Source organism: Thermobia domestica, chromosome 13 (genome assembly GCF_964235325.1).
Source record: "Thermobia domestica chromosome 13, izTheDome1.hap1.1, whole genome shotgun sequence".
NCBI lineage: Eukaryota > Metazoa > Arthropoda > Insecta > Zygentoma > Lepismatidae > Thermobia > Thermobia domestica.
The window spans coordinates 59,754,511-59,772,872 of record NC_137466.1 but is presented as its reverse complement, the minus strand read 5'-3'; the positions used below and the strand labels follow the sequence as shown (position 1 = coordinate 59,772,872).

Genomic DNA, 18,362 nt, shown 5'->3' with positions numbered 1-18,362 from the left:
GGATGCTATAGGATGAACTGGGACGTTCATATGACGTCCCATCATCCCACATGAGACGTCTTTCTATATGGATGAACGATTTCGTTGAATGTAGGTTCTACAGTATGACATGGGCGCCGATTTTGGGGGTGGACGAGGGAGCACAGTCCTCCTCAAAATTTGCTTGGATTCTTCGTATTTGCATTGAAATTCTCATTGATTTCATGTAGATCATATCTAACCATGTAGGTGGGACCTTCCAAAGTTATACAGAAATCGGCATCACTACTGCACGGTATTTTTTTTGTTTGTTTTTTTAAAGATATAGATTTATATTTGGTCAGCTTCCTGGTTGCTCTAGTTGAAGTTACAATTACAAGAATACATTATATCGGAGCAGTAAGTCAAATGGCAACATCATTGCATACCAACATGCTGATAATAGGACAAAAAGGATGTAAACTGTTGGAGAAGAAAGTTGTATGAACGAAGAACAGATATTGCGAAACATTATATGTGTGCGTACATCCGTGCCTCAGTTACATAGTGTTACATTCATAGTTCCTCAAAGTTTCTTTCAGCTCCATCAGAAAGAAAATTACGTCAGGGGAAATGTTTATATTTATTTTTCATGTGATTAAGAAAAGGAAGATTTAAAAGTTTTGCTTGCAGAGACAAATTTGATAAAGACTTACAATTGCAAAAGCAAACAATTTTGTTTTTGTTTTACTAGCGTGTTACAAGGTCCATCTGTCGCTTTGAACTTGAGCCAATAGCTACTAGTTTTTTTTTCTGTGTTCTACGATTTAAAATATGTACCCAATACAAAAGACGTGAACCCGGGGAATTCTCTCGGAACGTCATTTGCCATCGCTATAGATGCTGGTCACGATTCCTCGACAGTTTCAGTGTAGTAAATATACATTAAGAACTTAAGTCATCGTTGTTTCACTACTACATTGGAACCCCTCGAACAAGAAAACAATCGGGGCTTGAACAAGAGGTTACTTGGTAAGTTGCATTATATCATTAAATCATTTAATGCACTAGCAATAGTAATGTCCTTGGAGCATGAAATTGTGATAATTACTTTTCTATTTTTGAAGCAATGTCATTGGCCTCAAATTGAGCAGGATCCAGGAAATTAAGCATTGTTTTCATCCAGAGATCAACTTCTGTCGTAAGATCTTCAAGGAGTCATATTTATTTGTCTTACTGCATATACCCTATTATCCAAAGATTTGGTGACTGAACACTCACACATTAAAATTAGGTCTGATTCGTGGCAAAACGCCCAATGGCGGATAAAAGAGTTGAGTTGATTTTGAGTTTAACGTCCCGTTCAGCAGCGAGGCTATATGAGACGTGGACCTACTGATTAACGTGGAATCCGAACCACATGAGCTCCCGCCACCGGATAAAAGATGTTAGCAACTAAGGAAAGATTCATTTGGAGTGTCAAAACGCCCACAAAATGCAGCTATGTCCTTAACTCGTCAACGCATTCCTAAGTATTCTCTGCTTGTTTTCGTCACTTTTTAAACAGTGGGTTCCGTATTATGATTTTGGGAGACGACAAGGCAAGGGACATCAACATTAAATATATCAATCAGTTAGAGGTCGAAACTTCTAGAGTGGGAATATTCTACGCACGAAATATTTTTTTTTCAAACTAAATTATCTATTCTATTAACTTAACGGAATAACATTGTAGACGATTTAATTGTTCATTAGTCATTCTTACGCTTGACCAATAAAAACAGAATTACACGTATACCTTGGGTTATTTCTCAATTTGCAATCAGTGATCTCCATTCGTAATCGAATACGATTCGAAAAGATCGTATACTCATGTCAGTATCGAGTATTATCTAGAGAGAAATTTAAATGTTATCAAAGACTTTACTTTGTTAATTTATTATAAATACATATGATACTATGCTAGGAAACTCATCACATCGATGGAGTAATGATGACTCATATTTTTTTTCAAGGTTTCTGTAAAACAAATAACAATATTAAAATTTGGAAAAGAGATCTGTCTAGAGCATAAAATGTAATAGGAAACAAAAGTACAAACTGCCACAGCTATTCCTAGCTTAGAAATATATGATAGTACATAACATTATAACTCTCGTTTCGTATTTCTCAGATAGAAATACTGTCTCGCTCTATCTCAGAGTATATTATAGACTTGTCTTTTCCAATTTTAGTATTGTCTTTTGCTTTTACAGGCATTTAGTAAAGTGTAAAATTGAGATCTAATAACTTAATTCTTTCTTGTTTGATCTCGATACTCGGAACGCTTTTCTCATCTTGTTTCCTTTTTTGCAAATTTACGTGTAAAATTTATGTTCTGAATTTCTCGTTAATTTCGTCTGGAAGTTAGAACCCTTCCGCATCACGTGATGCCCACGAAGGGGTGTAATATAACAACATTTAAACCATTTATTTATTACTGAAGTATATTGTGTAATGACTTGTGTGTCTTTAAGCATTGATAAATGATCTTCAATGTTTGTACAACCACTTTATCAATTTATAGTTTTATTTATTATGAATCATGCGACACTAATTACAGTGTTTGAGATCCAAAACCTTGGCTGAACTACTTTCCCACACGGGACTCGAGAAATTTCTACTCTCGTCTCAAAAACGAGACGAGACTGGAGGCGAGACGTTCATTTTCAGTTATATGTATAAATGGTTTGTTGCATATGAACCTAAGGTACTAGAATAAGAATAGGAAGAAAATAAAGAAAAATATTGCACTGTGAATATGATATTCTGTCCTTAGTGTAACTACATCTCTACTGTATATTAAAATTGTGTATATTACACATGTATCATTCAATAGGCCTTATTTTATATAGCAAAACTGAAATTCCCATTCTTTGTATGGGAAAAATAGATTTACGGAAAATATTTGAATTTCCTTTCCCCTTTTGAACGCATTGCAATGAAAGTGTAAGTATTAAAAAGAACGTGAAATACTCTATTTTTGGTATAAATTTTGAACACCCTTATCCCCTTAAGATAAGCCCTTTATTTAATATAACATAATAAAAAATACACAGGAACTAACTACGTTCCATGATTCACTTCAAACAGATAAGCCGCTTTCTGTGGTTCGAGCTAAAACACCAGACAATATATATTCCAAGTGGTGAAAAAATATAGATATTGCACCTTCCCTCAATAAAACGGAAATTTTGGAAAACGCTGAGTCACGTGTTAGCTTCTCTACAATGAGGAGTTTATATACAGATTTGAGGGGCTCATGAGATACTACGTTTTTCGTATTCATTTTGAACTCCATACTCCTTTAGGATGTACGCCCTTTAATCAAAGTGGTAATTGAAACTTAGCTCGAGTTAGGTACTAACAAGGGAACATCTTATATTGATAGTAGCATTGTCCAATCAAACAATATGCAATCGATAGAGGAGTGAAGAAAAGTGAGAAATCCAAAGTTTTACGGGCCGACACCCAGAAACACAGCAGATACAGAGGAAAGAATGATTTAGAATCATGTGAAGATAGCAATGCAAAAGATACACTGACACAGAAAGAACTCCAAAATGATTAATCAGAATGACATTTATATAACAGTATAATTAGCAAACATTGTACCCACAGACTTGCTCAATAACATCATATGTAATGCAGTGTTGCCAACTGAGCAAAAAATGAAGTTTTGTTATATGACACGGAACACAAATTATAACATCTAGAAAATGTAATTATGAGTAGAACCATACCTATGAAGTCTTGGTGTATAGTGTTGCCAACGTTTGAGGATAAGCCCATATGAATTCCTATACGAATCTTGGATATAGAAGAGTATATAGAGTACCCGATTCGAACTAGCTCAAAACTAAATTATGAGAGAAAAACAAGAATATAATCACTGAAGTACAAAAATAAAGGACGAAGCACTGTGTCGAAGCATTTTTGACAAAGGAAAATGTAAGAATAGTACCAAAACACAGTACATAAGCAACACACAGCAAGATTTTGACTGTGTTCCGAAACTCGAATTCGTGGGCACTTTTCAGGGAAAACATATACAAAGTAGTATTAAAATGTATGTAAAACTCAGCTTGCCCTTAACTTGTTCTAACTTTCCGCCAAAAATGGGGTTATTTGCCTGAGGTAATTCTATGGTTCGGCACATTGTGTAATCCGGCACAGAGCCGCGCGTATTATTTGCAAGTGGATTGTAACGATTGCTACAACTGTGCAGAACACATACATTTATGTATAATCTCTAATGATTGTCTGAAAAAGAGACCGGAATGAGAGTATGAACGTGATACCGCAGAAAATGTTTAAGCAGTAAGTTTTACTTTTATTTATGTTGCCATAGAGCAGCTATTTACAACTCGTTTTAAATATAATTATACTATCTTATCATAATATTTCTTTTGTACTACGTGTTTTTTTTATTATATTGTTAATTCAGTTCAATGTTTGAACATAATTTTGTTGAATTATAAATAAGAAAAATATTTGAAGCCTTACGGCATGGTCGTGGTCCCAAACGTGCCGGATTAAAGAGCGCCTACTGTAGTGCTATTTTCTTCTTACGTGCATTTATGAATCCTGCACTGAGAAAAATATGTAGGTGGCATAGTTAAAAAAGGTAGCTTACATGCGTAATTCCTGTAGTTTTGGACTTAACGTACAGCAGACGTATAACTGAAAACGCATGTTTTATAATACTTTGCGTATAAGTGTTCCATCTATACGTAGGCTACTTTCCGTATGAAACAATATAGACGGTCAGTATCTCACATACAAATGGACGTATATAACATATAGCTGAGGAATGTAACATAAGTATATGCATGTGACACATGGAAAACTGTTAGATGTCAGACATCCTGCAACGACATGATATAACATCTAAGGGCAGTGCCTATGTAGCATACGGATAACGTATTATCTGTACTGATTTCTGTAGTAAGCAAGAGGATTCCGTGTACAGTAGGACGTCGATAATCCGAATGTCAAAAATCCGAAACGTCAAAAGTCCAAACGCGGTACCTGGAAGCTTTTTACATTTTGTTTTAGCGCTAGCGATAAAGAAACAATAGGGTTGTCCTTCGGCGTTGTGTGAAGTCAGTATTTTTGCAAAAGCTCATTCATATGTAATTGTATGTCATGCATATTTTTATTTTATTTTCCCTTAGGCCTATCAAGTTAAGTTTAAAGTGTGAGTTAGAAGAACAATGTAATTTAATGTACGAGCAGGTTCTTCAGAAAAATTAAATGTAAGTAGCCTTACGTACGGTATTGTACGTAATTACTGTAAGTATTGTATAACCACTGTATCGATAAAAGAGCATACTGTATACTATATTTAAACCTAAATGGAATTTTCTTGGTCATTTTCGAAAATCCGAAGAATTTGAAAATCCGAAACTAACTGTGGTCCTAATTAGTTCGGTCGACTTTCTACTGTATTTGTACAATATACTGCTGTCCGGAAAACGGATTTTTCTCACTGTGTAAAAACTCTCTCACCCAGCAGAGGTCCTTCCATACCCGGACATATTCCCTTTTTCGTGCAATAAAACGATCTGGATGGATTTTTAGGAAAATGGGAAAGTATCCTCCTTTTCGGGAGTAGCTACATGCCAACTTCAAGATTCATTTTTAAATAACATTATAGTTTAAATGTAAATTTACAAATTAAATTTGACAACAATAATAGTGACTCGCCCTTGGTTAGCTGGGGCCTCCGCCCCCAGATAACTGTGTTTCCACGGCCTACGGCCTCGCGTCTCTTATGTATAAGCCTTTGCAACAAGAGTGAATTTTGTGGATTTACTCTTAACATTTCCTGAATTTGGCCCAGTTGGGGGCTTCGCCCCCTGACACCCGCGTTTACTCGCCCTACACCAAATTTCAAGTTTATTTTCGTATTTTAACTATCTAAATATTTTGAATATTTTAAGTAAGATAATATTTTGAATACCAAGAAAACGCCCATTTAAATAACACAGGAATTTCTTCACCCCCTTCAGACCCCTTAAAAACTAAAAATATTCACTTTTGCCAATTTTCCTGCGGGTTAGTCTTGAAAGGCTACAATCATTCTAATCCTGCCTAAAGTAACTAAACATTTTGGGGTGTAGATGTCCCATATAAATAACATGGGAAACATTTTTCAATTCCCTATAAAACCACTCTTAAGGGGGCAGACTACTAAATATTTTTTTAAAAAACTAATAATTTTTCTTTTGCCCGTTTTTCGTAAGTGGAAAGAGGTAATAAAATGTGACTTACCACAATAATAGATAATGTTATCCTACACCCGAAAATACGAATCGAAGAATTTTCAGTGTTGCCATCCATAGAAATTATAGTGTGACCAGAATTTGAATTACTCAAATATCTAGGTTAAGGCAGCGACTAGAAAAATGAACTCAACGGTAATTGATGACTTATCATAATGTCTATGTTCCTTGCTTACTGCTTTTCAAATAATATTTCTATATATTTTATAAAACCTACATATAATATTACAAAATAAATAAGTTATTACAAAATAAATAAGTTATTACAAAATAAATAAGTTATTACAAAATAAATAGAAATATTATTTAAAAAGTAGTAAACAAGGAACATAGACATTATGATAAGTCATCAATTACCGTTGAGTTCATTTTTCTGGTCGCTGCCTTAACCTAGATATTTGAGTAATTCAAATTCTGGGTCACACTGTAATTTCTATGGATGGCAACACTGAAAATTATTCTGATTCGTATTTTCGGGTGTAGAATAACATTATCTATTATTGTGGTAAGTCACATTTTATTACCTCTTTCCAGTTACGAAAAACAGGCAAAAGAAAAAAAAATTAGTTTTTCAAAAATATTTAGTAGTCTGCCGCCTTAAGTCGGAAATTTTTATTTTTTGTTATTTGATTAGGTAATACTAACGAAAAGGTACAAGCATACCGAATTTCAAGTGTTTTCCAATTCCAAGTACCTAAAGTATGAGATTTTAGGTTAAAAAAAAAAAAAAAACGCCCATTTAAATAACATAGGGAATTTCTTCATTGCCCCTTTAGACTCCCTAGAAATTAAAAATATTTACTTTTGGCAATTTTCCTGTGGGTTAGTCTCCAAAAGCTACAATCATGTCAAATTTAATTATTGTAGATCTACAGGAAGTGACTAATAATTTTGGGGTGTAAAAGGTGTCGGATGTAAATTACATGAGGAAGATTTTTCAGTTCTGCATGAAACCACTCTAAAGTTGGAAATTTTTATGTTCAGTGATTTACTTACGTAATGCTAACGAAAACATACAAGCATACTGAATTTCAAATTTTGATTTCAATTCCAAGTATATAAAACATGATAGGTCCAGAAAAAGGCCCATTTAAATAACATGAGGAATTTCTTTATCTCCCCTTTAGAAAGCATATTTAAAAAAAAAAATCACTTTTGGCATTTTCCCCGTGGATTAGTCCCGGAAAGTTACAATCATGCCAGACTTCGACTTTCCACGCCAATCGCAAGTACCCCTTTCTTTTATGTCAGTTCATATAGTTTTATATATACCGGTACAAAGGTAACCAAGAAAGTTCTGTCGCTTTTTTGTGGAGGTCTGTGTTCCATTAGCCCTCACACCGTGAGTTGAATCCGAATGGAGATAAGGCGAAGGTCAGTTGTTGGTGTGGGCATATCCAACGTACTACCTGGTTGTGGCAGTTCAGTTACGCCGTGAACTTGCGTAAGGACAGAGTGAACATGGGACCTCCACAGAGCGTCATAAGGGCGTGTATGCTATACGAGTTCAAACTGGGGTCAATCACCGCTGCAGTGGAGCGGGAGATATGTCTGGCTTTTGATGAGGGTGTCATGACTACACGGACAGTGCAGCGGTGGTTTAACAAGTTTAGAATGGTGACGAAACACTGTGTCTTTGATGGGAAACAACATTGCATCCACCATACTTCCTGGACATTGCACCGTCCGATTATCACTGTTCCATTCCTTGGGCAATCACCTTAGAGGACGCCAGTTCAAATCTCTAGTAGTGGTGCAAAATGCACTTGATATTTTCTTCGCTTCACGACCGACCAAGTTCTACCGCGATGGAATCCATGGCCTTCCAGAACGTTGGAAGAAGGTCGTCGATGCTGATGGGGACTATTTTTGATCTTCCAGGTACATCTTATGCAACATATCGATGTTCAAAGATGGTGGGTGAAAAAAGCGACAGAACTTTCTTGGTTACCTTTACAGTTAGGATTTATAACACAAAATTTCTTTAAATATATTCCTATATTGTTTTTTAAAAAAATCGTATTACTGAAATATCAAATGTTTAACTCAAAGGTGAAGAAATATTACGTACATAAATTTTAAATGATAATTAAAGATTTTGATCTGAAACACTTATTTGATATTTCCTCAATTGATGTAAAATTTTATTTTCATCAATTACGGAGCTTTATTGTAAAATATCTTCCCGATTTCAAAGTTTAGTAACTCACTTTATTTTATTATTTATAATGATATACAACTTAGTTAAATGAAAAAGTCAGAAAGTTTTAGTAGCTGGCAAAGCTGATGTTTAGTTACGCATTGCGCCACTAGGGTACAATAAATCAAAATGCAGGAAATGAAGGCAGGAGAGCATTTTTTGTTCTCGAATTTTATGTGAAACTATGTAGTTAGTGTTCAACGAAGTTTCAGAGCGAAGTTCGGTGTAGATCCAACAAGCAAACAATCAATTCGAAAGTGATATAGACAATTTAAGTGTGTATCTTCAAGAGGAGATCAATGGGCCAACCAAGCTTTGGTGAGGAAACAGTTGATCCTGTGCATGAATTTTCACCTGAAGCCCATAGAAATCAATTGTTCGTAGAAGCAGAAAATTGAATTTGAAGCAGACAACAACGTAGAAGATTCTCTGAAAATGTTTGAAATTTCACCTATAGTGATTGGGATTTTCGCAGGCGTTTAAACCTATTGACAAAAATTTTGAAACTTGAATTTTGTGTTGCAATCAAAAACTTTATGATAAGAGATAGTTTCATTCAGTCAGTTGTGTTTGGTGATGAGGCTACCTTCCACCTTTCGGGTGAAATAAACGAACAAAATATGTGGATCTGGGCTTTGAAAACCCCATAGTGAACTTGTTTCATGCTAGCAGCTGTTAAAAAGCGTATGAACTTTTTTTTTTTTTTTTTTTTTTTTTTTTTTTTTTTTTTTTTTTTTTTTTTGGACACTGTAAACGAACTTTTCTACCTTCACACTCTGAGACATGGCTTTTCCCGTTGCTGGAAGAAGACATGGAAAATTTTATTTTCCTGCAGAACGGGACATCCCCACATTTTCACCAGGATGCCAGGAGGAAACTCAACAGAAGATTACCAAGTAGGGGCAGGACGAATTAGTCATAAAGATAAGGTACTGCTTTTTTGTCCCTCCCCCTTCAGTCTCCAGATATAAGTCCGTGAGACTGTTTTTGTAGGGTTATGTTCAAACCCAAGTGTCTCAATCATCCTTATCTAACAATTTACCAAAACTTCGAACATTCATTCAAGAAGCAGTTACAGCTATTCACCCTGAGACATTGGAGAGAGTGTGGAAAGAAATAGACTATTGGATTGATGTATGCTTAACTACAAAGGGCACTCATATTATGCATCTTTGACATGGAGTATAACACATGTGTATTTTTAAAAGAGGCTTTTTGAGCTTTCCTTGAGTTTAACGTCCCGTTCAGCAGCGAGGCTATATAAGACGTGGACCTACTGATTAACGTGGAATCCGAACCACATGAGCTCCCGCCGGGAATCGAACCCGGGTTTCCCACGCCAAAGGCGCGCACGCTAACCGTTTAGCCACGAAGGAGCTCAGAGAGGCTTTTTGAGGTTTTCTTTCATTTAGTGTGAGTTGTATGTAATTTATGTAATTGTTAATAAATAAAGGTGGGCTATTAAACTTTGAAATCGAAAAAATCGTTTACAATAGCCCTACATTTTCCAACTACGCCATTAAGAGATCCATTCTTGTTATTTACAATGAAATCTAAAAGCATTTATTAAAGAAAAAATAAAAATATGCCATATAGTAATCCTAGGTAAAAATCATAAATGTCAAAGCGTTTCCGACAAATCCCAATATTATCATACAATAGCTTCCGATGTAATCAAGTGTATTTATTCGACAAAACATTGATTCCATATGAAAAGCAGCGTACACATGAAAGATTTCTGGATTTTAACTTTCTCACAACAAAATATGATACAAAAATAGCCATTTAGCATAGTAAGATGTGGAGCCTTCAGAGTACAGGAGAATGAAGGTATACCAAAGTTGTGAGAAAAAGAGACGATGTTTGTACGGTACACTTAAGGCCGTGTCTAACGTTTTCAGCTGATATCATCAATCCCTAAATAATAATATGGTGAACTTCTTTCCAAAGTAATATGAAAACTATTTATCTTATGCAGTTCAAAATTTCTCCAGATTCTAACCTACCCCAATACCACTGGCGCAAATTCGGGGGAGGTGAAGGGGACATGTTTCCTCCAATCTTGGAACTGGGGCGCTGTCCCCCCAATAATTGATTTGAAATTTTTTGGAGGGGAAAAATGTGATGATTTGTATCCGACTGCCACAAAGGAAAGTGAGATGAAACTGATGTCTCCCCCAATAATCCTTAATCTGCCCGCCTCCCAATGTTGTAGACAACTCTGCTCCTCTGATCCTACACAACATTCTTTTTCAACTTTATAAATATTTTAAACATAGCTTTAAAAAAAAAGAGAGAGAGAGAGAGAGAGATTATGGGAACGGTCCCCCAATATTGAAGACAGATTTGCGACGCTGCTGAATACTACATGTTCACTTTTTTATTTTAAAACTAACTCTTATAGTTCATTAATATCACTTTTTACAAGGAAATGTGACAGCGCTGGAAAGAACATAAATATATATACAATTCAGGTATTGGAGGATAAGCAGGGTTTCTTTTCCTGCTCAAGGTGGAGTGCAGATTCGAGCTCTCCTGATCAATTCACACCATTATTCATCACTGATCTTGAAAAAGTTCTTAGGGGAGGGAAATGAGAAAAGATCGTTCATCTAATAATGTGGACAATGCATATCTTGGAAGTTGTCTTAGTTGACAACCATATGGTTCGGAAGAAGAAAGGCTTGCGGGAAGGTACACTAGATGCTTACAGAAATGAGACCTTATCCACCTTCACATCTTTTTACTTGTATTTTATAACAAGCCTTGTCAAACAGGGTGTACCTTCCATACTTTCATTTTTCAACCATTTTTGATCCTAAATCTTGATTCTTGCGTGGTGAAAAAAGGAGACACGACATAGGGAACGCAAAACTAAAAGCATTGTCATAAGTATTTTGCTTTCCAAAATAAGGAATGTAACTTTAGGAACTAAAACTTATAACTTTAAAAGAAATATCTGGGAAGATGAAAGAACAAATCATGACTTTTCATGCGTGTGCGTAACAGAAATAGGCCTATACAAAATAAGTAAATAAACAAATATGACAATATTTCTGAGGGTCTAGATCATTTGGACCCTATATGGTATTTCAAGGGAATCAAGAGAAATAGTTTTACCTTGATTTTGACTGAAAACCTGATTTACTTGATCCTTGCTTTCTCTACGTAGTTCATATCATAACACTTCATAATTTTAGGGGAAAATACATGGCAATGTGTATCACTTCTACTTTGCTGATTCATTTAAAGAACCAATTACTGATTTGTCGCAAACTGGGATTATTATTTTCGGCTGAGGAATCTTATCAAACTCTCAATCAAGTTTGGTCGATACATGAACAGTAATGGCCTTGTCGCAAATTGGAATGGTCAGAAATCACACGGAATCAATAAAAAATACAGTATATGCACAGAAAGGCTGATACAATGTTGCCATCCAGTGACTCTTACAATTTTTATTATTTAACAGTGTACTTGGCGTAATTTCTGCCTCATTACTTATACCGTTCCTGGTTAAGAAAAAAAAAGTGATTGTGAAATTTAATTGCACACAATGAGAGACCATGTGGAACTGAAGAAGCTTTTTATAATTTAAACGAAATACTTAGCATATAGGGGTCTATGCTATTTTAGTATATTAATTGTAATTGAGTTGAGTTGAGTTGATTTTGAGTTTAACGTCCCGTTCAGCAGCAAGGCAATATGAGACGTGGACCTACTGATTAATGTGGAATCCGAACCACATGAGCTCCCGCCGGGAATCGAACCCGGGTCTCCCACGTCAAAGGCTCGTACGCTAACCGCTTAGCCACGGAGGAGCTCTAATTGTATTTGAGTGACTCGTATATTTGTGTATAAGGAAGTAATTCAATTACGAAAGTTTTGCCATGTATTGGTATAGAACTTTCCAGGATATAAATATCAATGCAATACGTTGATTACAAAATTGAGAGTAGAGGATTAAGGGAAGCAACAAAGAGGCTATGTGGCGGGTTAATGGCGGTACTGGCGGTTACGAAGCGGCCATGTGGCAGTTTAATGGCGGCACTGGCGGTCACGAAGAAGCGACATGGCAATTCTGGTGCTTACATAGAGACCACGTGCCTGTTTAAGGGCAGCACTAGCGGACCAGACAAGAAGAAACGGCAGATGCCGCCTTATTACCGCCATGACGACAAAATTAGTATTCGTGTAATTTCGTAACGATACCGCCGCGTTAGCCGCCATCAGCGCGCCAAATTTTCGACGGCAGTCCGCCGTGGTTCGTAATCGATCCCCTACGTCTTGCACATGGTGTGCTTATTAAACAATGTAACAGTAAGAAAACGTAGAGCCTAAAATTAAATTTCAATATTTGACATATAAGGGTGGCCTGTCTGGGAGATCATTCGTGATATTGGACATAATCATATTTGTTTCTGTAAATACAATGTTTTATCTTGTACGGGTAGAAAAGTTTTTCTTTTATACTTACAAAAGTGCTTCATTTTCAGTATCTGTCATTTTCTCAGCGTTCTCAGTTTACTGTAGCGCTGGATACTTGACACCAAACCGAACAACCTCTTTATGCAAGCAATCAAAAATAAAATAATCAAGCGAGTGACCACCTCTTCCAGCAAGAAACAAGAAATACGATTTAAGATAACCTGTTATTAAAATCTAAGCTTTCGGGAGCGGATCCAGGACGGGCTTCTGTAGGGAGGAGTGGGGAGTTGTAATACTGCTACTTAGAGCTACTTTTAAGAGCTTCAAACTCTGGAATGGTTTTTATTTATATGTAAAATAAGAAACTTTTCTCTTCTGGGAGGGGCGATCGCGCCCCTGGCTTATATACGGTTCCTCCCTGTGTTTATCTCACTTTCCATTTTTATGTTGGTCACGTAGTCTTGTGCCCCAAAATACGTCGTTCTCTTCTAAAAGTAACACTTTTATTCTAAAAAGAATGAATAAATATATTCTACTAGAAGTGAAATATTAAAGAAGATTCTTAAAAAACTTTTCCCACTTTTTTCAATACATTGAAACTCTCTTTAGCAGTGGTTCACTTACAAAGTTCCCATCATAATTCTTAATCATTTGACAATGAATTACAGGCGATTTATATCTTTCCACCTCGAGAAATGGAATTACCTCATGTAGTTCACTCTGGATGGGACTCCGATTGCATACATTACAGTTTCATGTTCAATAGGGCGCTATAACGATCGAATACTATGGTTTGTCTTTCGATATGGGGGATGTGCGACAGGTTTGGCTAATCCACGTTTCCTCATCTCACGTAGTTCTCCTCAGACTAAACCGAAGTTGAAAAACCGTCAAAAACAAAATATTAGCATTTCGTCTTTGTCTACATTTGTTTAATAAGAAAACTGTAATTGTTATTTATGATATTTCTCTTATATTTTCAAAGTGAATAAACAAAGCTTACAACACTCATTTTAACTTTTAACATTTCTTTAAATTTCAGGAACAAAATGATTGTCTTCGGAATGGCTTTCTAAATATAGGAAGGGAAATTTTCAATGTTGGGTGTAACAATATGGATGCTTCATATTTCTGAATGACGCTGATTTTCACCTGATAATCCATTCAACTATCAATTTGTGTAAATAACTGTCAACCACTCGAAGGATAAGAAACACAAGTGTATAAATGTGTAACAAAGAAAAAATACTTATCAACATATTGTGAAATCTCCTAGTTAACGCCAATGAAGAAACCAATAATGTTATATTAACAAACTTGAAACCTTGGGTGTAAACATGCGTAAACAATAAAATTATATTAAGTCAAAAATATAATTTCCAACAATATAAAATATTTATCATCATGCAATATTCATATCAATCATTAATCATATACATGTGTATGTCTTTAGTTCTAGTAAACTTCTGTCTGTGTAACTCCAGAAAGACTCAGAATGACACAGTTTTCAAAAATGTCACTTGTGACGTCTCACCTTCCATTCAATATTCCTTAATGCGCTGTGGAGACATATTTCAAGTCAATTTTACGTATTCAGAATACGAAACTGGAGAGATAATTCTAAATTGTCTAAAAAATACGGATCTTATAATTCCTCCAAAAAACATCTTTGAACTCTTCGGAAGAAACTCCACTTCTACTTGGTTCAATATCGTTATCAAGGAATGTAACGTGTCAACACAATTTATCTCAGGAATAAGTTCAGCTCTGTCCAAACTACCAAAAATTCGCTTTGGTTCATGCACTCTATTCATACTAAGCGATGAAGATTCCATATTAAACATAGACAATGAAACAATTGAAAATTTAGTGAAATGTGAGACATTGAATATTTCCTACTCTCGTGTTACAATTACACAGAGCTTCCAATTTCCAGAAAATCTCCGAAGATTAATAATCAAAAACTCAAATTTGTTCACACTTCCCGCTGGAATTTTCAATCAAGCATCACATTTATTATCTTTAAAACTAGAAAATAATGAACTAACACTTATACCTGGTGATCTATTCCAAAACTTAAATTCGTTGCGTTTTTTGTCACTGGGAAAAATCGAATAAATCGCTTGGAGCATAGTTGGTTTCAAGATTTGAATGCACTGTACAAAATGACTCTCTCCTATAATAATATTCGGGAGCTTCCAGCCAGAATATTTAGTCCATTGTCAAATATGGAAATATTAGATGTTAGTTATAATCCAATTACAGTTATCAATAAAGAAGCATTTAAAGGTGTTACAAATCTCAAAAATTTAATACTAGATTCTTGTAAACTTCTCAAATTCGAAGGAAAAATCTTGCCGGATATTCCGAACCTTACAGATTTGTCGATATCTAACAACATCCTAACTACATTTGACAATGTTACATTACCACCAAAATTATTGTATTTGCGTCTTTCATATAATGATTTAGGAGAATGGATTAGGAAGTCTTCCGACCTTATGCCGATTCGTTATCTTTTAATTGCGGAGTTAGTTAATTGCGGAATAACGAATCCGTATTTGCCATTCTTAAACCTAACAGACATAGTGGTTCTTAACCTTCAATATAATAATATTACGGAAATTCCTTCTAACTTTTTACCCTATTCCGAATCTCTTAGTGTTCTTCGTATAGATTCAAATAACATTTCGAAAATATATCCTTTTGCTTTTCGATTTAAAAACATGATAACTCTAACTATAAATAACAATAATTTGCAACGTATTGATAAGTGGACTTTTTATGATTTATCTGAACTTCAGTTTCTCTATTTGAGAAGAAATCGCATATCATATATTAATCCTGATGCATTCAGAAATTTTAATAAGTTATTGGTTTTGGATTTAAGTCACAACAACATCAGTGATGTATATCCTTTCAGTTATAAACCAATAAATAGTTTACTAGTACTAAATCTAAGCTACAACAGTATTTCAGTCTCTGATCTTGACTTTACAACTTACTTGCATAACTTGGAAGAACTATATTTATCATCTAATAGCATTCGCAGTGTATCCTGGTACCAAGGTTTCAATTTGCCTAAACTTGAAATTCTTTATTTGGATAACAATCAACTTGATTTTTTCGCTATAGCTAAGCATGACGAGAAAAAGATCTCTACTATAAATCTTGCCAATAATAACTTACGTGGTGCTTTAGGAACAAACGACACAGATTTCACATCTATGCCTTATTTGAAATACATCGATCTATCCAATAATTCGTACTCTAATATACGCATGAACTGGAGAAGTTTAAAATATTTAAGGTTGTTAAACATATCTTACAATAATATATCCTATATTTCATCAAATGACTTTTTATATAGTTCTTCAGAACTAACAATAGATCTGAGAGAGAATGCTATATCGTCAATAGCACTAGAAGATAGAGAAATTGATCCAATATATCAACGAACATCTGCTGAAGTATATCTTCACATGAATACTAGAAACATGAATTGTGACTGTTATATATTTAATGTACTTAAATACCATCAGAACGATGTTACATTGCTTCATGAAGATGCAAATGTAGCAAACATATCACAAAGCACCTTTATATGTGAAAACCCTAGTGCAGTACATGGTCAACGTTTTGATGAAATCGAAGAATGGGCTTTGGAATTGCTGGCACTTTTAGGTTTTTGTTTGTTGTGATAAATTTATGTTTTGTACATACCAACCGTTATGTAAATGTACTATGAAATAAAAAATGTAATGGCTTGTGTATAGCCCGCTGCCCCCAGTTCTTTGTCACCGGAACTGGAAGAGTCACAACTACTACTACTACTACTAGCACTATTGCTACTACTACTACTACTTATTTTCGAGAACAGAACCTAACCAACTCCTGTGGGGCTTCTAACTCGTTCCTACTACTACTACTACTACTACTTCTACTGCTACTACTACTACTACTACTACTATTACTACTACTGCTACTAATACTATTGCTACTAACTACTACTACTACTACTACTACTACTACTATTACTACTACTACTACTACTACCACCGCTACTACTACTTATACTAAAGCTTCCTTACCACAAGATTTACATCTTAAATCTTTATGACATCCGATTTCTATTCATTATGAACTAATATGAATCGTTAGAATCACTATGATTCGTTAAAAATCACTGGGTGGAGCGGGCTATACTCAATCCAGTGTAATAAACAGAGATAGAATGTTATTGTATTTTTACATTCTTTTAAAAAATTGTATCTAATAATAATTGTCTAGTTTTGTGGGGATGCGAGAAATTGCATATTAGACGCTGATTTCTACAAAGGGAAGTGTACCTATGTACACTCATGTCCAAAATTATTGTCGCATATCTATAACTGTCTTCTTGTAAGAATATAATTTGATAATGATTTTGCAGGGTACTTTTAATACTGATACTAGGTGTATAATCGGGAAATGTATATTTGTGGTAAATTTCATAGGGAAAAAATATAAATACGAAAATTAGAATTAATAAAACAAAATGTTGCTAAATGAATGAGAGTTTTATTTTTGTTTTGTTGTTCTTATTTACTCCCCTTTTGACATGAAATTTTCCACACACATGTCTTTGCCGATTATACACATACTAACATTATAAGAAATACCGGGCGAATTCATTATCAAATTATATTCCTACAACAACATATTTATAAACATGCGACAATAATTTTGGACATGAGTGTACCTCATGTACTAGAATTTTCTTCTGTCCAACTTTCTGTGATTTGGTATTTTACAAATGATTGTGGGAATTGATTTAAAAGTTACAATATAAATTGTAGCCAAAATGGCCCATCCAGAAGGACTGAGAGCCAGTTCGAAGTAAAATTTCTAACACTAAAGAAACAACGGGTGGGTAGTGGCGCCAAACATATATAAATTGTTCTAAATATCTTAAAGATTGTACCAAACTGTTATTTATTAAAATGTCTAAAAGTACAATTGTGTAAAAATTAGAATTGAAAAAATGAAAGCTTTATACACAGGTACTTATCTGTCTGGTAACCATCTTTATTTGTTTTATGATAATTTGTTTAGTTACGGACATCGTGGTTGTTTCTTTGTATTACCTAGTTGGTTACTATATCAAAATAAATAAAGGTAATTTAGTAATCCTTTAATTGCTGCAGTTATCCTTTGTTTAAAATAATTATTGGTGTGCATTACATTTCATTAATCATCAATTTTTCGTTTGTGTAAAAGAATATCTAAGACAAAAGTTAATAATACGTAAGTGTAAATATTTTGAAATTTTCGGTAACTATAAGAAAAATAACAAAATCCTTCAAAAACTAAAAAGACTAGCTTTATGCCCTTGAAGAAATACAAAATATAAATTCAAAATATGATAAATTATCAGTAGGATCTTCGATATAAATACAGGTGGAAACCAA

At 34.6% G+C, this 18,362-nt stretch overlaps 1 protein-coding gene across 1 annotated transcript; it reads left to right on the top strand.

The window, feature by feature from the left end:
* Positions 1-789: 789 nt before the first annotated feature.
* On the top strand, positions 790-18,083 carry LOC145668162 (uncharacterized). Its single transcript, XM_081735766.1, has 2 exons — positions 790-990; positions 13,955-18,083. The coding sequence occupies exon 2, from the start codon at positions 15,078-15,080 to the stop codon at positions 16,611-16,613; it is 1,536 nt and encodes a 511-aa protein (XP_081591892.1). The 5' UTR covers positions 790-990; positions 13,955-15,077; the 3' UTR covers positions 16,614-18,083.
* The last annotated feature ends 279 nt before the right edge of the window (positions 18,084-18,362 follow it).

Excerpts from the sequence above, each read along its gene's own strand:
- LOC145668162 (XM_081735766.1), top strand. The coding sequence starts at position 15,078 with ATGACTCTCTCCTATAATAATATTCGGGAGCTTCCAGCCAGAATATTT.